Source organism: Capricornis sumatraensis, chromosome 3, assembly GCF_032405125.1.
Source record: "Capricornis sumatraensis isolate serow.1 chromosome 3, serow.2, whole genome shotgun sequence".
NCBI lineage: Eukaryota > Metazoa > Chordata > Mammalia > Artiodactyla > Bovidae > Capricornis > Capricornis sumatraensis.
The window spans coordinates 40,429,851-40,451,228 of NC_091071.1; the positions used below are offsets into that span (position 1 = coordinate 40,429,851).

General features: G+C 45.8%; 1 protein-coding gene across 1 annotated transcript in view; it reads right to left on the reverse strand.

Moving 5' to 3' along the window:
* The window catches only part of LOC138076202 (ATP-binding cassette sub-family A member 17-like), an 85,638-nt gene that overhangs the window by 1,699 nt on the left and 62,561 nt on the right, over positions 1–21,378 (reverse strand). The window contains exons 22-31 of the mRNA XM_068968417.1: positions 19,870–20,028; positions 15,651–15,853; positions 14,912–15,016; positions 11,828–12,022; positions 3,410–3,597; positions 2,284–2,454; positions 1,862–2,052; positions 1,652–1,725; positions 1,049–1,169; positions 796–926 (exon numbers count right to left, since the gene is read on the reverse strand). Of these exons, the coding sequence (XP_068824518.1) occupies positions 796–926; positions 1,049–1,169; positions 1,652–1,725; positions 1,862–2,052; positions 2,284–2,454; positions 3,410–3,597; positions 11,828–12,022; positions 14,912–15,016; positions 15,651–15,853; positions 19,870–20,028 (1,538 nt within the window). The remainder of the gene's footprint in view (positions 1–795; positions 927–1,048; positions 1,170–1,651; positions 1,726–1,861; positions 2,053–2,283; positions 2,455–3,409; positions 3,598–11,827; positions 12,023–14,911; positions 15,017–15,650; positions 15,854–19,869; positions 20,029–21,378) is intronic.

Sequence of the window (21,378 nt, forward strand, 5' to 3'; positions counted from 1 at the left end):
TGGGGTGGGGCGCAAGAACCCACATTTCTAACAAGTTTCTGAAGGGGTGGATGCTTCCAGCCAGGAACCCCACTTGAGAACTTCTGCCTACGGTGAATCCTGGCTCTGCCATCAGCTGACCATGGAAAGTTGCTGGATGTCTCTATGTCTCAGCTTACTCTTCCAGGCAATGGGGATAATTAAGACTACATCACAGGTTGATGGAAGGCCACACACAGGTTAGGGTTAGTGTTACGGCCAGGGCAAAGAACAGATGGAGCCACCCAAATCAAAATATTGAAATATTGGAAAATGGTGACTTAGGTTTGCAAACTTGTCCTACCTTCAGAACCATGGCCCTGTTACACCGTGGTCAGGGGCATGGCCCTGTTACACTGTAGTCAGAAGCAGGGCCCTGTTACACCATGGTCAAGAGCACGGCCCTGTTACACTGTAGTCAGGAGCACGGCCCTCTTACACTCTGCTCAGAAGCACGGCCCTGTTACAGCCATGGTCACCCCCAGGCCTTCATGCTCCTGATGGGATATGACAGGTGTCCCTCTGATCCCACGGCCAGGTCTCAGTGAGCCTGTAGGCCACTTACGTGTGATCCAAGGGGATCCCTTCCCACAGAAATGGACCTGGATTCTCCACCAGGCCTCTAAGGCTGGTGCCCTCCATCTGGCAGAGAGCTAGCCCACTCCTCCACCCCCAAGCTGAGCTTACTGGGTCTTCAGGTTGCCTCTGTACGCGCCTTGCAGCCCATGGCAGGCTGTGTGCACCCGGGCTAGCCTGGCACAGGAAACTCTTTATTACAGCAAGGCAGTTTTTGAGGGATGTGGTGAGGGAGGCTGGGAGGCAGGTGGAGAGCGAGGCAGAGAGGGTGGCTGAGATGAAGACCAGGAGGAAGGCCTGAAGGGAATTGGAGTGGGAGACCAGGAGAAAGGCTGGGAGGAAGATGGAGTGGGGGGTGGAGTGGGAGGTGGAGAGGGTCGCTGGGAGGAAGAGGGAGAGAGAGGTGGACACGGAAATGTGGGGTCTGCGGGCTTGGCCCTCTCTTGTCTGTTACTCCCTCGGGCAGGGGGCACAGGGCAGCTGAAGCTCAGGAAGATGTCCTCCAGGGAGACCTGGTTGACTGAGTAGTCCTCCAACATGTACATCGCCTTGGCTTGCTCCATAATGCCGAACACCTACGGGAAGGGAGGGGGCCACTGTGGACGGCAGGCACAGGGGAGCGGGGGCGGACGCAGCAAGGGGTGGGAAGACGTAGGGTCTCAGATTGTTACAGAGCCCCCAGAGGCCCATTCCTCTCTCAACTGCTCCCAGACCACCTCTCAGGCAGTCAGTCCTGCGGAATTCAGCTATCTGTGATCTGAAGGAAAGGGACCTGGCTGGGAGTGGTGCCAGAGGCAGAGGTCCCGCTGGGTCCTGGCTTGCCTTGTACCTTGGGCATGTGGCGTGCCCTCTTTGAGCCAGCTCCCCTCTCTGTGAGATGAGGGGGCGGAAGGAGCTGATCTCTGAGGTCCCTTCCAGTTCAAATATTCTTATCAAAATTTTCTATGAAATTCACATGAATGTTGCAGCAGGACTGAATTGGACTTCCACTGGAAGCAGAACTCTGAAAGTGCACGACATCAGAGGTGTGCTCCCTGATGTCCAGGTATGTGCTCACCTTCGCCCAGCTGAGGTCGTCGCCGGGCAGGTGGTAATGGACCATCCCTTGGTGCTCATCCTCCAGGACGCTGCCTGCACAAAGCAGAGACCATGTCCCCCTGAGGGCCAGGCTGGACGGCCGGGGGAGGATGGAGTTGGCCCCGGAATCATGACTCCCAGCCCAGTCCTCAGGGATGCACAGATGCATGGCGCCCTCTGCGGCACATACCTGGGAAGGTCAGGCCCACGAACGCCTTGAACTCCTCCAGGGCCTCCTGCTGCCCGTCACTCCGGATCTTGGCCCGCAGGGAGTAGCCACTGCCAAACTTGCTCTTGAGGTGCTGTGGGCTGCCCAGGCACTTGAACTGACCCTGCACCATGATGGCCAGCCGGGTGCACAGGGCTTCACACTCCTCCATGCTGGGGAGAGGGGGCGGAGCCTGATATAGCAGCAGGGAATGCTGATGCCCGCCCTCCAGGCCAAAACCGTGCACCTGGGAAAGTGCTGATGCCCAGATCAAGCTGTTCCTGATTCCCATGCTCAGGGTGTGGCCCACTCGCCTCACAGACTCTTCACCAGAGGCTAACAGGTTTTCTGTCCACCCAGCCCCTCCTGGCCCACCCAGCTCACAGCCCCCGTCCTGGCTGAACCTGTGGGAGGTGATGACGATGGCCTTGCCGGACTTTCGGGCCCGTGCCACAGTGCCCCAGAGCAGACGCCGGGCCACAGGGTCCATGCCAGTGGATGGCTCATCCAGGAAAATGACCACAGGCTCTCCCAGCAGGGCAATGCCGGCACTCAGCTTCCGCCTGTTGCCGCCACTGCGGCCGAGGGGGAAAAATTGGGTGACTGGCAACCTTAAGTTTCCAGAAGTGCAATCTTCCCTGCTTTTTCCTTTGTTAAGAAAGTGCTCATGCACCCTGGTGGGGTGTTCAGTAACATGACCCACCACCCTCCCCCAGGGGTACACCGTGACTCAGCTGTCCACTCAGCATCTAAACCATTCTCCTGGGCATAGGGATTGGTCCAAGCTGAGCACACGGTCCGTGGATTTCCTCTGAGGGCCTCTATGGGTGTCACAGGGTAAGGGCATAGAACCGTTTTAACTAACTTCTTTTAATGAACACATAGCATTTATGATGGAAAGGTACTTCCCAAATGTTAATTCATTTAATCATCAAAAGATGCAGGGAAACATGAAAACATGATTAAAACAGAAGTTAACGGAAGAAAGAGGGCACCATCCTCTAACTCCTGGGCTCCCTGACCCAGTTCTGCTAACAGTCTGCAGGGGCTCTGTGCACAGCTCAAGGGGCGGCTTGGGACTTGGGACCGAGTAGCCTTGCTTTGTTTAAGCTAACTGGAATTGGGTTAGGATCACTGGTGACAAAGACTCAGGAAGACCCCACACTCTTCAGCTGAACATCAGCTACTCAGATGGCTCACACAGAGCAGGGTGCGGGAGTGTGGGTGTGCAGTGCAAATCTGCTGCAGGTAAGAAGCCCTTGTGAAGCGGCAGGAAGAGTAACAGCTGTGGTGCGTCAGCCCATCCTCAGCCAAGTAACCAGAGGAAGCAGGGCCATGGGACAGCCAAGGCCGTTGACCCATTCTCACAGAGGAGGAAGGCTACCTCCCTGGAAACCTGAGCAGTGGTGAGGACCACACAGCTCCCCCAGGCACAGAGCCAGCAGGCCTTGCCCTACCCCCCAGCACTGAACAGAACCAGAGCACATCTTATTTTGGGACAGGGAGGGCTGAGGGGACCCAGAGTCTCACCTGTAGGTCTTCACCAATTTGTCGGCATACTTGTACATGAGCAAGTCATCAAGAATTTGGTCCACACAGGAGCTGATGTGACGCTCAGGGATGCCCCGGAGCCGGGAGAACATGACCAGCGTCTCCCTGCCCGTCATGTGGTCCAGCAGGGCATCGACCTGGGGACAGTAGCCAATCCACTGTCGCACCTGGAGTTGGAGCACAGCCCAGGGGGAAGGCGGGTCAGAAGGAAAGCTGCCCACTGGGCAGGTGCCTGGCCTCTGCCTCATGCACACCCACAAGTGCCAGGTGAACAGACGTGTGCCAGGTGAACAGACGTGTGCCAGGGGCCACCAGTGATATTTGGGAGCCTGGATGCAGCACTGGCTGCTGGCGTGAACCCCAACCCCAGAGGGCGCACATGGGTCTGGAGCACTTACAATCCTGCCTGCCCAGCAGGAAACCTCAGTGTCCAGAGTTGCCCTATCTCTTGCCACTTACCAAGTGTATGGTCAGCAGAAGACACTTTATTTTTTTCCCGTTTATGCATATTTTCTATTAGACAAGTAACCCACAAATACATTTTCTTTGTGAGGGTGCTGGAGTCTCTTGTCCAGGGCCTGCCCCAGGTGGTGCAGTCACATCTAGGTACACTTCCAAACTTCTGCACAGCTGCATAAAACACAACTGGATCACCTTTATTTACCATTCTGCACTTACCATTTTACCATTCTATCATTTTAATTCAATATTAGGTGTTAAAGATCTGCCTTGGTCAGTAAATATTAATACAAACCTACTTTACCTTGGGCTTCCCAGGTAGTGCAATGGTAGAGAATCTGTCTGCCAAAGGAGGAGGCACAAGAGACACAGCTTCAATCCCTGCGTTGGGAAGATCCCCTGGAGAAGGAAATGGCAAGCCACTCCAATATTCTTGCCTGGGAAATCCTATTGACAGAGGAGCCTGATCATGGGGTCGCAGAGAGTTGAGCACTACTGAGCAACTGAGCACACAAGCCTATTCCAACTCAGTTTGATTGCAACTTAATCATTCAGATTTGGGTTCAGTTCAGTTCAGTTGCTCAGCCGTGGCCAGGCCCACATGCCAGGCCTCCCTGTCCATCACCAACTCCAGGGGTTTATGCAAACTCATGTCCATTGAGTCAGTGATGCCATCCAGCCATCTTATCCTCTGTCGTCCCCTTCTCCTCCTGCCCTCAATCTTTCCCAGCATCAGGATCTTTTCTAATGAGTCAGCTCTTTGCATCAGGTGGCCAAAGTATTGGAGTTTCAGCTTCAACATCAGTCCTTTCAATGAACACTCAGGACTGATCTCCTTTAGAATAGACTGGTTGGATCTCCTTGCTGTCCAAGGGACTCTCAAGAGTCTTCTCCAACACCACAGTTCAAAAGCATCAATTCTTCGACACTCAGCTTTCTTTATAGTCCAACTCTCTAGTCCATACATGACCACTGGAAAAACCATAGCCTTGACTAGACGAACCTTTGTTGGCAAAGTAATGTCTCCGCTTTTTAATATGCTATCTAGGTTGGTCATAACTTTCCTTCCAAGGAGTAAGCGTCTTTTAATTTCATTGCTGCAATCACCATCTGCAGTGACTTTGGAGCCCAGAAAAATAAAGTCAGCCACTGTTTCCACTGTTTCCCCATCTATCTGCCATGAAGATTTGGGTTGGCTGTTTATAAAAGATTCAGGCATGTGTGTGATATTTCCGAGTTTTTGCTGTTATGAACTTGCAGCAAACCAAGCTCCTCTGTCCATGGGATTCTCTAGGCAAGAATACTGGAGTGGGTGGCATGCCCTCTTCCAGGGGAGTTGACCATAAATGCATGGGTTTATTTCTGAGCTCTCTATTCTGTTCCATTGATCTATGTGTCTGTTTTTATGCCAGTACCATATAGTTTTGCTTACTGGACCTTTGTAGTATAGTCTGAAGTCAGGGAGCATGATACCTCTAGCTTTTTATCTCAAGACAGTTTGTTAACATATTTTTAAAAACCATGAGTGGGTACTGAATTTTTATCCAATGCTTTTTCCGCTTCTATTGATAAATATTTTCCTCCTTTCATCTATGAAGGTAGTGCTTTATACTGGTAGATTTCCTACTGTTAAATCTTACTTACGTTTCTGGAATAAGCCTGACAATTGTCATTTTTATTCTTTCAATATCCTGCTGAATTTCTATTGTCAATACCTTCAGTTTAGTTCTGTTCAGTGGCTCAGTCGTGTCCGACTTTGTGACACCATGGACTGCAGCACACCATGCTTCCCTGTCCATCACCAACTCCCAGAGCATGCTCAAACTCATGTCCATCGAGTTGGTGATGCCATCCAACCATCTCATCCTCTGTTCCCCTCTTCTCCTCCTGCCTTCAATCTTTCCCAGCATCAGGGTCTTTTCCACTAGGTCAGTTCTTCACATCGGTTGGCCAAAGTATCAGAGGTTCAGCTTCAGCATCAGTCCTTCCAATGAATATTCAGAACTGATTTCCTTTAGGATGGACTAGTTGGATCTCCTTGCAGTCCAGGGGACTCTCAAGAGTCTTCTCCAACACCACAGTTCAAAAGTGCTCAGCTTTCTTTATAGTCCACCTCTCACATCCATACATGACTATTGGAAAACCAATAGCCTTGATTAGATGGACCTTTGTCAGCAAAGTAATGTCTCTGCTTTTTAATACACTGTCTAGGTTGGTCATAACTTCCCTTCCAAGGAGTAAGTGTCTTTTAATTTCATGGCTGCAGTCACTATCTGCAGTAATTTTGCAGCCCCCCAAAATAAAGTCAGCCACTGTTTCCACTGTTTCCCCATCTATTTGCCATGAAGTGATGGAACCAGATGCCATGATCTTAGTTTTCTGAATGTTGAGTTTTAAGCCAGCTTTTTCACTCTCCTCTTTGACTTTCATCAAGAGGCTCTTTAGGTCCTCTTCACTTTCTGCCATTAGGGTGGTGTCATCTGCAAATCTGAGGTTATTGATATTTCTCCCAGAAATCTTGATTCCAGCTTGTGCTTCATCCAGCCTGGCATTTCACATGATGTACTCTGCATATAAGTTAAATAAACAGGGTGAGAATATACAGCTTTGACATACTCCTTTCCCAATTTGGAACCAGTCTGTTGTTCCATGTCCGGTTCTACCTGTTGCTTCTTGACCTGCATACAGATTTCTCAGGGGGCAGGTCAGGTGGTCTGGTATTCCCATCTCTTTCAGAATTTTCCACAGTTTATTGTGATCCACACAGTCAACGGCTTTGGCGTAGTCAATAAAGAAGAAGTAGATGTTTTTCTGGAACTCTCTTGCTTTTTCAATGATCCAGCGGATGTTGGAAATTTGATCTCTGGTTCCTCTGCCTTTTCTAAATCCAGCTTGAACATCTGGAAGTTCACGGTTCATGTACTGTTAAAGCCTCACTTGGATAAATTTGAGCGTTACTTTGCTAGCGTGTGAGATGAATGCAATTGTGGGGTAGTCTGAACATTCTTTGGCATTGCCTTTCTTTGGGATTAGAATGAAAACTGACCTTTTCCAGTCCTGTGGCCACTACTGAGTTTCCCAAATTTGCTGGCATGTTGAGTGCAGCACTTTCACAGCACCATCTTTTAGGACTTGAAATAGCTCAGCTGGAATTCCATCATCTCCGCTAGCTTTGTTCATAGTAATTCTTCCTAAGGCCCATTTGACTTCAGACTCCAGGATGTCTGGCTCTAGGTGATTGATCACTGTGGTTATCGAGGGTCATCAAGATCTTTTTTGTATAGTTTTTCCGTGTATTCTTGCAACCTTTTCTTAATATCTTCTGCTTCTGTTAGGTCCATATAGTTTCTATCCTTTATTGTGCCCATCTTTGGATGAAATATTCTGTTGATATCTCTAATTTTCTTGAAGAGATCTCTAGTCTTTCCCATTCTATTGTTTCCCTCTATTTCTTTGCTTTGCTCACTGAGGAAGGCTTTCTTCTCTCTCCTTGCATTTGGAACTCTGCATTCAAATGGGTGTATCTTTCCTTTTCTCCTTTGCCTTTCTCTTATTTCCTGAGCTATCTAAATATTTTACTTAAGGCTTTATGTTCCTATATGAAGCTGGCCTATAGCTCATGTTGGACACTGTCTTTGTTTGATTTTCACTTCAGATTGGGTAGCACCCCATCTTCTCTCCTCTGATTCAGACGAGGTATACAAGAAGGAAATAACTGCTTGTTGGTGGCTGGTAGACTTGTCCATCAATCCCTTTTAGCCTGGACTCTTTTAAGAAAGGGTAGATCTTCAATTATTATTTCAACTTTACCTCCAGCATTGGTCTATATAGGCTTTCAGCTTTGTGAACAAATTTTTGGATAGAAGGCTTGAAAATGTTTTAATTTGATGCAAAGAAAATGAAGGAATGTCTCTTTCTTACACACCTGAGTCTGGAGTAAGCCTACTGCCATAGGATGGCCACGGAGCCCTGCTCAGAGCACGGAGGCCCCACGGACCAGGGAAAGTCCCACAGTGGAGCCAAACGATTCTGAGACAGTGAATGATTTTGACAGAAATGCATGTGGACATTCAAAAGTCACTGCTGACTTTTGGCATACCAGCAGATTCTGAAAAGAACCGCTGTTGCTGTTCAGTTGCTAAATCATGTCCGACTGTTTGTGATTCCATGGGCGGCAGCACGCCAGGCTTCCCTGTCCTTCACTATCTCCCAGAGTTTGCTCAAACTCATGTCCACTGAGTCTGTGATGCCATCCAACCACCTCATCTTCTGTTGCCCCCTTCTCCTGCTCTCAATCTTTCTCAGCATCAGGATCTTTTCCAATGAGTCAGCTCTTCACATGTGATAAGAATGTATTTTAGGAAATGTGAAAGAATGTTTAAAAATATTTGCACATGTAAAGGGTGCTAAGCAGAAAGCTCACAAAAGAAGAGAGCAAGGATGTAGATTTGAGTTTGCTAAAGAGATTAATCCATGTGGGACTTCTAGGAGAAAGTGAAGAGGAGCATGTTGAACTATATTTCCTACCATGAATTTTCACAAGTTTCCAGGAGGTGATGTGCAGACAGATTCCAGGAAGACTGAAATCCAGTTTCTTGCCAGTCAGACAGGAGGAGGGTCTTGTAGGCAGATGCCGCCTGATTTTAAATAATACAAAGAAATGTAACGTTCCTTTTCATCTGAGTTTACAGAGCAGGTTTGTACTTGCCTCTCAGTGAGCTTCAATAAATTGGATGGATGACTGGTGATGATAAGGCTAGTGGGTGGGTCTGTCATGACCACCTGGCCTCACCCTGTCTTGTCGTGTCTTTTATTCCTTTGCTTGTTCATTCCTTCTTCCTTTATTCGGTAACAGCTTATTGAGATATAATTCACATATCATACAATTCACCCATCAAATGTGTTCAATTCAGTGGCTTTTAGTATATTCACACTGGTGGTCCATGATCACAGTCAATTTTATAACATGGCATTGCTCCTCCCCAGAGAAACCTCAAATCCATGAAAAGTTACTACCCATTTTCCCCAGAACGCCCAAGCCCTGGCAACCATCAATTTGCCTGTCACCATGGATTTGCCTGTCCTGGATGTTTCATATAAACAGAATCGCACAGTCTGTGCCCTTCTGTGATCTGCTTCTTTCACTCTGCATCCTGCGTTTAAGGTCCATGCGTGGTGTAGTGTAGGTCAGTGCTTCACTCCTTCTTTATGGTTGAATGATATCCTTGCGCATGGATAGATCACATTTTGTTTATCCATTCATCTGTTTGTTGGTGGACATTAGGGTTGATTCTACCTTTTGGCTACTGTGAAAAATGCTGCTATGAACATTCATGTACAAATTTTTGTGTGACTGTGTTAACAGTTTTTTAGTTCTCTTGGATATATATACCTACGAGTGAAACTGCTGGGTCATATGGTACCTCTGTTCTAACCTTTGAGTATCTTCTCTAATAATCTCAGTCTTCCACTTGAAGTCTTTCATCCATTTGTATGTAATGTAATTACTAATGTAATTGGATTTGAATCTACCATCTTGTTAGGGCTGTCTACTTGTCCCATGCGTTCTATATTCCTTTTTCTCTCTCACTTTGTCTTCTATTACATTGATTATTTTTTATGATCCACAGGGCTGCCTAAGAGTCTTCATGACATGGCCATTAGTCTTCCCCAGAGTGAGTGGTGTGAAGGGGAGTATACCCCAAAGAGAAGCTACAGTGTCCCTCATGACCCAGTCTCAAAAGTGACATACCACTTCTTCCACAGTATTCTGTCAGTCACACAGACCAACCCTGGTACAATCTGGGGTGATCTTCTTAAGGGTGTAAATCTCAGGAGGGTTACTAGGGGCTGTCTTGAAGGTATACCACAATGTCTCTTACCTTCTTCTGTATATTTGTTTTCTACACTTTGATTCTCCATGCTTCATTCTAAATTATTTTTTTTGTGGGGAGGAGTTGTTGTTTAGGTACATGTGCGTGATTGTTATTATTTTTTTAATGTGCACCAAACACTGCATTTCAAGTCGTTTGCCGAAATCATTTGAAGCCTAGGATGTGAGCCTCTTCTGCCAGCTTCTCCTGACATTTGCTCCTGCCAGGCACCTGGGAGCACTGGTGGTTTAGAGTCACATCAATTCCATTTCAGGGACTGATAAGAGTCCAGGTGTTCTGCAATTCTTGCATGAACTTGTCTAAGTACAGTTCATCCCTACACCTGGGATGCAGCCCTCCAGGGTCCTGACTCAAGGAAAGGATGCTTGCATCAGGCCTCCCCATGCCCCAGAAAGCTCATCCTGAACTCCAGTGCAGGCCAGTTCAAAACTAAGGGCAAAAAATATTCACATCTCAGCAACTCAGACTTGAATGGGCCACCTCCTTGGGTCCCTGTCCTCCCCTACCTCTTGGCTCATTAGTCTTCACTATCTTTTTAGTTCTTTGAATCCTTCAAAGACATGTTTCCAAAATTTGGTCCTATTTTTCTAGTTATTAATGACCACCAGGAAAGGGATTAGAGTTACCTGATTTGCCATTACCAAAAGGCTTGTCCATAATTTCTAAAATAATAAAAATTAAAATTAATAGTAAATGGATCCTAGCCATGAGATGCTTATACTGGTTATGGTTGTTCGGTCAAGCAGTGTATGCTAAAAGGTGACAGAGAGTAATAATTATGAGCACGGATTCTGGAACTAGCCCATGTTGATTCTTCTGCCTTCTCTCTAAACTTTGTGTTGGTCATGGGCAGTAAAGCTAGTACAGTGCACGCTGTGAATGGCACAGCTTCAGATAGGCCCCTGTAGTTCGGTCTCCTTGTATGCCTGTCATTGAATCCACTGTATACTGACCCCACTCCCCCACCATCATTACACTTAAGTCACTGCATGGCAACGGCTGGTTCTCATGATCATAAGCTCCTTGCAAGTGAGAGTCACTGGGCTTACACAACTGTTGGCATACACTAGGCATTCAAAAATTGTTTCACTGAATTGGTGCCAAGTAGACTCCAAGAAGAGGGTCAGGTGTGAGGGATATATACTAAATTTGACTATGTCTGAGTCAAGCTGTTTAGAAGGGATGTATATGCAGGTCTGAAACACAGGACTGGGATTGGGCTGAGGGTGTGGCTACTTGGGAGCCATCAGCAAACAGAAGATAATGGGAGTCAGTGTAAGGAATGAGACTGGGGGGGTGGGGACAGTGTGTGTGGAAGGACAAAGACGGTGGGCTGATGCTACGGCCCTGGGGAGCAGTGCAGTCTAATGGGCTAGAGGAAGAAGATCCACCACAGGAGTCTAAGGAAGAAGTGCCAGTGAGAGAAGAGCCAGAAGAAAGGGGAAGCTATAGGAGCAAACAAAGGAAAGCTAGAGTGTGAAGGAGAGAAAGGCCTGCGTTAAGAAATGCTTCAAAGAAAGCAAGGAAGCTGAGGCTGAAAGTTAGGAGTGGCCTTGGCTTGGGAAGTGCAGTGGGCACAGAGTCAGGGAAGACAGATTCCAGGGCTCATTGGGAGGAAGAATCCATGGACCGTGGCTGCCGGCTGGGTGTCCTGAGTGGTGCCTGGGACAGCGGTAGATGGTGCCACTCACTCCTCCAGGGAGCACGGGGGGGTGGGGGAAGAGACAGGGGTTTGCGGGGACAGCTGATGGCTTTGTGGGTCCACTGGGCTTGAGATGCCTTGGGTTTCAGGGACATTTTCAAGGCAATGTTGATTAAGCAGCTTGACATAAAATCTGGAGCTCAGAGAAGAGGTCTAGGAAGGAGCTATGGATTTGGGAGTCAGAGATAAACCCGACACCTGGAATTTTCAAAGATGGGTTTCATTCCAGTTCCCTGTCCCCAACCCTCTGTAACACCCACAGGTGTATTTCAGGGGACCCTCTTCCCGATATACCCACACCACCCCTAGGTTCATGCCCCCTTGTCCCAGGTCACCGCCTACCTTCCTCAAGTCAGAGCTGACGCTGATGCTGTTGACAAAGGCGTCCCCTGAGGTGATAGACTCTTCCCCAGTCAATATCTTGAAAATGGTAGTTTTCCCAGCTCCATTGAAGCCAAGAAGACCAAAGCACTCCTCTGCTCGAACAGCGAAGGAAACCTTGTTCACAGCCAACGGAGGCACCTTCCTGGAATAGACCTGAGATAGCCAAGACAGAAGACAAGACACCCAGTGAGGAGGCCTGGAGCCAGAAGCCTGGAGTTGTCAGCTGCACTCCAGTTCTGTCCCCAGGGCTCCAGGACTCCGAGGTATCCAGGCTGGGATCTGCCTTCTCATCCCAGCTGCTGCTCCCAGTGGGCTCAGGAGGTTTTCTCTCTTCCTGCCCCTGCACACTGAGAACATAGTTCTCTAAGATAAGCCTCTTTCCTGCTTTCCTCGAAGCAAAGAAAACCACTTTGATGTTGCCTGAGCTGGTTTCTGAGGGCTTTTTTAAAAAAATATAAATCTATTTATTTTATGGAGGCTAATTACTTTTCAATATTGTATTGGTTTTGCCATACATTGACATGAATCTACCACGGGTGTACATGTGTTCCCCATCCTGAACCACCCCCTCACCTCCCTCCCCATCCCATCCCTCTGGGTCATCCCAGTGCACCAGCCCCGAGCATCCTGTATCCTGCATCGAACCCGGACTGGCGATTCGTTTCACATATGATATTATACATGTTTCAATGCCATTCTCCCAAACCATCCCACCCTCGCCCTCTCCCACAGAATCCAAAAGATTGTTCTATGCATCTGTGTCTCTTTTGCTGTCTCGCATACAGGGTTATTGTTACCATCTTTCTAAATTCCAAATATATGTGTTATTATACTGTATTGGTGTTTTTCTTTCTGGCTTACTTCACTTTGTATAAGAGGCTCCAGTTTCATCCACCTCATTAGAACTGATTCAAATGTATTCTTTCCAATGGCTGAGTAATGCTCCATTGTGTATATGTACCACAGCTTTTTTATTTGCTGATGGACATCTAGGTTGCTTCCATGTCCTGGCTATTGTAAACAGTGCTGAGATGAACATTGGGGTATATGTGTCTCTTTCAATTCTGGTTTCCTCGGTGTATGTGCCCAGCAGTGGGACGGCTGGGTCATATGGCAGTTCTATTTCCAGTTTTTTAAGGAATCTCCACACTGTTCTCCATAGTGGCTGTACTAGTTTGCATTCCCACCAACAGTGTAAGAGGGTTCCCTTTTCTCCACACCCTCTCCAGCATTTATTGCTTATAGGCTTTTGGATTGCAGCCATTCTGACTGGTGTGAGATGGTACCTCATTGTGATTTTGATTTGCATTTCTCTGATAATGAGTGATGATAAGCATCTTTTCATGTGTTTGTTAGCCATCTGTATGTCTTCTTTGGAGAAATGTCTGTTTAGTTCTTTGGCCCATTTTTTTATTGGGTCTTTTATTTTTCTGGAATTGAGCTGCAGGAGTTGCTTGTATATTTTTTAGATTAATTGTCAGTTGCTTCATTTGCTATTATTTTCTCCCATTCTGAAGGCTGTCTTTTCACCTTGCTTATAGTTTCCTTTGTTGTGTGGAAACTTTTAATTTTAATTAGGTCCCATTTGTTTATTTTTGCTTTTATTTCTAGTATTCTGGGAGGTGGGTCATAGAGGATCCTGCTGTGATTTATGTTGGAGAGTGTTTTGCCTATGTTCTCCTCTAGGAGTTTTATAGTTTCTGATCTTATATTTAGATCTTTAATCCATTTTGGGTTTATTTTTGTGTATGGTGTTAGAAAGTGTTCTAGTTTCATTCTTTTACAAGTGGTTAACCAGTTTTCCCAGCACCACTTGTTAAAGAGATTGTCTTTTCTCCATTGTATATTCTTGCCTCCTTTGTCAAAGATAAGGTGTCCATAGGTGTGTGGATTCATCTCTGGGCTTTCTATTTTGTTCCATTGATCTATATTTCTGTCTTTGTGCCAGTACCATACTGTCTTGATGACTGTGGCTTTGTGGTAGAGCCTGAAGTCAGGCAGGTTGATTCTGGGGGCTTTTTAACCACTAGTAACTATAGGGAAACAACTCTCTCTGTCTCTGTCTCCCTCCCTCTCTCTCTGCGTGCATGTGTGTGTGCATGTGCGTGAGTGTGTGTACATTCCTGGCTGTCTGAAGAATCTCTCAGCACAGTCCCCATGGGCTCTCAGGGAGATTAGCAGGCTTGCTGTGGGCTTTCAGAGCCCACATCCCCTCCTTGGCTCCTCCACAGACTGCTTTCTAGATCCAGGAGAGACTCAACCATGTCTACCCTTCAGGGCTTCTGGGGATCCATGGCTCCGGCGCCCCTCCCATCCCAGGCCTCCTTGTCCTCAGGGGCCCCCAGAAGACAATGGGCGGCTGAGGCGCTACCTGCTGTCTCTGGGTGCACGAATGAGCTCAGATGCCATCTGTTCAGAGGAAACCTCTCTCTGAGTCTTTCCCATCAAAACTCATCTGAATCCTCTGCCAGTGCAGTAGTCCCCTTATCCCCGGGGATATGGTTCAAGAACCCCAGTGGGGGCATGAAACCATGGATACCATAGGACTCTCTACTTACTATGTTTCTTCTATACTACATTCCTCTGATAAATTAGGCACAGTAAGGGAATATCCAAATTGCCAACATCAGTACCCTTGGGCTTTGGGGTAAGTAAAATGAGAAGACCTTGAGCGCAAGCACTTGATACTGTGATACGGGATCGGATAACTGAGCCAGCAACTAAGCGATGATACAGCGGAGAAGCTGGACAAACGGGTGGAGTGGGACGGCTTGGGTTAACCACGCTACCCAGAATGGCACACAACTTAAAACTTATGAATTGATATTTCTGGAATTTTCCATTTAATATTTTTGGACCATGGTTGACCGCGGGTAGCTGAAACCTCAGAAAGCAAAGCTGCTGATAAATGGGCGCTACACTGTACTCCAAGCCAGTGGGCGGGGTCCTGGAGGCATGATGGCTGCTTCCCTACACAAGGATCCCCAAAAGTAATGGGGATGAAAAGTAAAGTAATGCTTTTCAAGCTACACCAGACTTTACCTTAGATAGTTCTTTAAGGACCAGTGGGTTTTTCTTACACAGATCTTCCCAAGAGTTCTTGATCATTTTTGCTTCCTCTTCCACATCTTGGTCTCCAGGCACAGACTCCGCATTCTGCAAAACAACCTGTTTTCCCGAGATAAGGATGGCAGGTGTAAGTGCTTTTGCAAGGATAGGAGGAAGATATCAAGGTCCTTCCCCGTAACGTTGTGAAGGTGCCCTGGCCATGCCAGTTCCCATTTGCACACCACCACCCATTCTCGGAAAGTCGCAGGCAGGACTGAGTGCGTGTTGACACGACCGTGATATGCTAGACAGGAAAGCATTGGTTTTTAAAGAAAAAAAAAAGACTTGAAGCCCAGAGGTGTTAAGATACAACAAATCCCATTTTGTACAGGATTTCCATGATCATGGGGCTGGGGGAGGTGCTTTGCCACTGGAAGATATTCAGGTCAAGAAATGACACAACAGACCTTTCTCCTATCTGGCTCCTGAATGACTGAGGGGAGAGATGTTACAAGCTGACTAGTTTTAGGGAATCCACGGCTGGCCAGGGTCACAGGGCCCAGGCCAATGCCCTTCCCCCTTCTCCCATCAGGGCCCGGGGTCCTGGGGACCTCAGTAACCCCTCTGCCCTGAGGGAGGTTTACACCATCTCCAGGCCCTCTGGCTCTGAGAATCAAGGTCACTGCAGACTGCAGGAATTAAGCCGTGAAGCCAGCCTCTTACCTGTCCTTACAGACTTACACTTGGACCCACTCACCATTTTTTGCTTCCAGGAGAGGCCAGAAAACCTGGATTTCAGTTCCCATAAGACATTGGTTTCAGTGAGGAAAAGCAGGATGAGGTACACGAGCCCCAAGATGGCGAGGACTGTCAGGTACTTCCCTGTCCCAAGAGACTCCCAGGCATAGATGTCCTCCTGGACCACATAGCCCTCCGCTACAATGGGACAATGGACACGATCAGATTACACAGAGCAGCTAGATTCCTACGATAACAAATGTCATTTAAAAGGAGCATTATTGTCATCACTGTAGTCACTTCACCCCAGCAGATGGGAAACATATACAGTATTCTGCTTTTCTTGCTGGAACCAATGTTTAGCAGAAATTATGCAGTAAAAGTAAAAGACTTCTCCCTGTCCATATGACAGTCACTTGAAACGCAAGCTATTTACATGTTTGATTCTGTTATCAATCACCCTGTAACGTCAATTGACCACTCATGCAGAAACACTCTGCAGCCTCAAGTCTATTTTAATTTGATTTGCCTTCAAATTTTCTTTTAAATACATGTATTTTTAAATTATACAATACACACTCATTGGAAAAAAGAGACACGTCTGAGGTAGAGTCAAGGTATTTCTCCTCTCCCTACAGCTGTTTTATGTATATATATATATATAATAAAATACTTCCATACTCTCTGGATATAATCTTTTAAAATACAAGTAGACTGATGCTATGCATTATCTTCTCCAATTCATTTGTTTTGTTTCAGTTCAGTTCAGTTTGGTTCAGTCGCTCAGTCGTGTCTGACTCTTTGCGACCCCATGGACTGCTGCATACCAGGCTTCCCTGTCCATCACCAACTCCTGAACCTTACTCAGACTCACGTTCAGTGAGTCAGTGATGCCATACAGCCATCTCATTGTCTGTCATCCCCCTCTCCTCCTGCCTTCAATCTTTCCCAGCATCAGGGTCTTTTCCAATGAATCAGTTCTTTGCATCACAGGTGGCCAAGTATTGGAGTTTCAGCTTCAGCATCAATCCTTCCAAGGAATATTCAGAACTGATTTCCTTTAAGATGGACTGGTTGGATCTCCTTGAAGTCCAAGGGACTCTCAAGAGTCTTCTCCAACACCACAGTTCAAAAGCGTCAAATTTTTGGCGCTCAGCTTTCTTTATAGTTCAACACTCACATCCATACATGACTATTGGAAAACCATAGCTTTGATTAAATGGTCCTTTGTCAGCAAAGTAATGTCTCTGCTTTTTAATATGCTGTCCAGGTTGGTCATGGCTTTTCTTCCAAGGAGTAAGTGTCTTTTAATTTCATGGCTGCAGTCACTATCTGCAGTGATTTTGCAGCCCCCCAAAATAAAGTCTGTCACTGTATCCATTGCTTCCACACCTCTCTGCCATGAAGTGATGGGACCAGATGCCATGATCTTAGTTTTCTGAATGTTGAGTTCTAAGCCAGCTTTTTCACTCTCCTCTTTGACTTTCATCAAGAGGCTCTTTAGGTCCTCTTCACTTTCTGCCATAAGGGTGGTGTCATCTGCATATCTGAGGTTATTGATATTTCTCCCAGAAATCTTGATTCCAGCTTGTGCTTCATCCAGCCTGGCATTTCACATGATGTACTCTGCATATAAGTTAAATAAACAGGGTGAGAATATACAGCTTTGACATACTCCTTTCCCAATTTGGAACCAGTCTGCTGTTCCATGTCCAGTTCTACCTGTTGCTTCTTGACCTGCATACAGATTTCTCAGGGGGCAGGTCAGGTGGTCTGATATTCCCATCTCTTTCAGAATTTTCCACAGTTTATTGTGATCCACACAGTCAAAGGCTTTGGCGTAATCAATAAAGAAGTAGATGTTTTTCTGGAACTCTCTTGCTTTTTCAATGATCCAGCAGATGTTGGAAATTTGATCTCTGGTTCCTCTGCCTTTTCTAAATCCAGCTTGAACATCTGGAAGTTCACGGTTCATGCACTGTTGAAGCCTCACTTGGATAAATTTGAGCGTTACTTTGCTAGCGTGTGAGATGAATGTAACTGTGGGGTAGTCTGAACATTCTTTGGCATTGCCTTTCTTTGGGATTAGAATGAAAACCGACCTTTACCAGTCCTGTGGCCACTACTGAGTTTTCCAAATTTGCTGGCATGTTGAGTGCAGCACTTTCACAGCACCATCTTTTAGGACTTGAAATAGCTCAGCTGGAATTCCATCACCTCCACTAGCTTTGTTCGTAGTGATGCTTCCTAAGGCCCACTTGACTTCAGACTCCAGGATGTCTGGCTCTAGGTGAGTGATCACACTGTCATGGTTATCTGGGTCATGAAGATCTTTTTTGCATAGTTCTTCTGTGTATTCTTGCCACCTCTTCTTAATATCTTCTGCTTCTGTTAGGTCCATATGGTTTCTGTCCTTTATTGTGCCCATCTTTGGATGAAATATTCCGTTGATATCTCTAATTTTCTTGAAGAGATCTCTAGTATTTCCCATCCTATTGTTTTCTTCTATTTCTCTGCATTGTTCACTGAGGAAAGCTTTCTTATCTCTCCTTGCTATTCTTTGGAACTCTGCATTCAAATGGGTATATCTTTCCTTTTCTCCTTTGCCTCACTGGCATGAACTCCTTATTGCCAAACTCAACTTAAACTGAAGAAAGTAGGGTCCTAAATCAAATTCCTTACAGTTTTGTTTACATCATTCAGGTAAGACCTAAATCAAATCCCTTACGATTATACAGTGTAAGTGACCAATAAATTCAAGGGATTAGATCTGATAGAGTGCCTGAAGAACCATGGAAGGAGGTTGTTTTGTTTACGCATATACAACAGACATCGGCCATATCAGGACATACAGATCAAACTAATACAGATCTCTTGCAAAAGTAGATACATGGACGTTATAATGGCTAGTATTGCACTAACTTTGGTTTGTAATTCCACTTTTTGTTTTCTGTGTAACTTAAGAAACTGATGCATAAAAAAACAACGAATCTATGGTTCTAGGTACACAGTGGATAAAGAGGTCTTGTGATATCAATAATTAAAACCGACTGGGGACAGGGCTGCATAAGAGCAGTTTTTCTATACTGTTGAAGTTAAGCTAATACAAATTCAAATTAGAATGTTAACTTAAGGATGTTAAAATGCAATTTCCATGGTAACCACAAAGAAAATAGCTATTGAATATACCCAAGAGGAAATGAGAAACAAATTAAATGTTTCATGTGAGGCAACTAGAGTAGCCCAACTCAGAGAGTGGAATGGTAGTCGCTAGAGGCTGGGGTGGGGCCGTTAGTGTTTCGTGGGTTCAGAATTTCAGTTCTGCAAGTTGAAGAAAGTTCTGGAGAGGATGGTGGTGATGGTACAACAATGTGAATGTATTTAATGCCACAGAACTGCACACTTAAAAATGGTTAAAATGGTAAACTTCACGTTTTTCCACATTTAAAGAAAATAACTAATTTTAAAAGGTGTTGGAAAGGACGTGGACAAATTGGAACCCTCATTTGTTGCTAGTGAAATGTAAAATAGTGCAGCCACTGTGGAAAATAGTTTGGTGCTTCCTGAAAAAGCTAAACATAGAGTCAAAAGCAAACCCACTCCTAAGTATATACTCAAAAGAACTGAAAACTGGTTCACACAAAAATCTGTATGTGAATGTCCACGGCAGCATTATTCATAATAGCCAAAACATAGAAACAATCCAAATGTCCATCAGCTGATGAACGGATAAACTACTGAGTCCATCCATACAATGGACTATTATTCAGCCATAACAAGGAACAAAGCAGAGATGCATGACACAACCTGGATGAACCTTACAAATACTGTTGTAAGTGAAAGAAGCCAGATACAAAAGGTCACACAGTCATTCCATTTACAAGAAATGCCCAGAACAGGCCAATCCATAGAGACAGAAAGTAGGTTATTGGTTGTCAAATGCTTGGGGGAAAAGGGAATGGGAAGTGACTGTTAATGGATGGAACATTTCTTTATTCCCGGTGACAAGAATGTTCTGGAATTAGATGGTGGTGATGGTTGCACAACCTTGTGAATATCCCAGAAACCAATGAATTGTATACTTTATAAAAGGGTGAATTTTATATGAATTATATCTTAATAAAAATGTAATTAACACAGAAACAAACACAACATTGTAAAACTTAAAAATTAAAAAACAATGTAAATAATAAAAGTCTGTTTGTCATACTCACAAACTTTACTGCACTCAATCTGGTCCAAGCTCTTGACCTTGCAAAACTTCTGCAGTTCAAAGTTGTAGTACAGGTTGGATAAAGCCATCCCTAGGCAATGGCCTGGAAGCGGTAGGAACATGTTATCCAGGGACTCTGAGATCGCTGTGTAGCCAAGTTCTGTGGGGGGAACAGAAAATATTAACCCTTCTTTCAGGAAGAAGCGGGTACATCCCCCAGCGACTCTCTAGGCCCCATGGGCCTCTTCTCCTCTATAAAGGGTTTGTTCTTTTTACCTGTGGCTGTATCTGTCTCTGCTCATCACACTCCTGGGCCCAAGACCAGAAATCAGGTTCTCCCTGACTCCTAGTGTTCCCTCTTCTGAGGCAGTCACCCAGTCTCTAAGCTGTAACTATTTTTCTTTTGCAGCACTTCCTGAAGTCATTTTACTTCTATTCCAACTGTTTATGAAGGCAAGTTAGAAAGAGCTTGCTGTGTTTGAGAAAACCAGCACGGCATGGCTGCAGTAGGGGATGCACTTCTGGAAGTCCTGGCTTTGAAGGCTGGAGGCTTACAAATGAGTTAGTGCCAAATAGGAAAGCCTGGGGCACCAGCTTTGGATTTTTTAGAGTGTCATCTTACAAGTAGATAAGGAGAACACAGTTGCTGTGTGGACAGTTTGCGGAGACAAAACCACCATTATTTGCAGATGCTGTACATTATCACATACCTAGAAAAGCCACAAGAATCAACCAAAGTGGTCCTGTGGTTAGAACTCTTTGCTTCCAATGCAAGGGGCATGGGTTCCATCCCGGGTCAGGGAACTAAGATCCCACAAGCTTTGTGGCAAAAAGAAAGAAGAAAAGAAAACAGACTCAAGGACCTGGAGAATATGCTCGCGGCCGCCAAAGGGCAGGGGGCGGGGCGGGGCAGCAAGCCGGGCATGGCGGACGCATGTTACGCACAGGACGCATGAGCACCAAGCCCTGCTGCACACAACAGGGCCCTGCAGCCAATATCCCATGAGAAACCATGATGGCAAAGAATGCATAGATGTGTAAATCACTAAGTCACTTTGCTGTACAGCAAAAATTAACACATTGTAAAACTGGAATTCCAGTTGAGCCATTTCAAATCCTGAAAGAATATGCCAGCAAATTTGGAAAACACAGCAGTGGCCGCAGGACTGGAAAAGGTCAGTTTTCATTCCAATCCCAAAGAAAGGCAATGCCAAAGAATGCTCAAACTAGTGCACAATTGCACTCATCTCACATGCTAGTAAAGTAATGCTCAAAATTCTCCAAGCCAGGCTTCAGCAATACGTGAACCGTGAACTTGCAGATGTTCAAGCTGGTTTTAGAAAAGGCAGAGGAATCAGAGATCAAATTTCCAACATCTGCTGGATCATTGAAAAAGCAAGAGAGTTCCAGAAAAACATCTATTTCTGCTTTATTGACTATGCCAAAACCTTTGACTGTGTGGATCACAATAAACTGGGGAAAATTCTGAGAGATGGGAATATCAGACCAC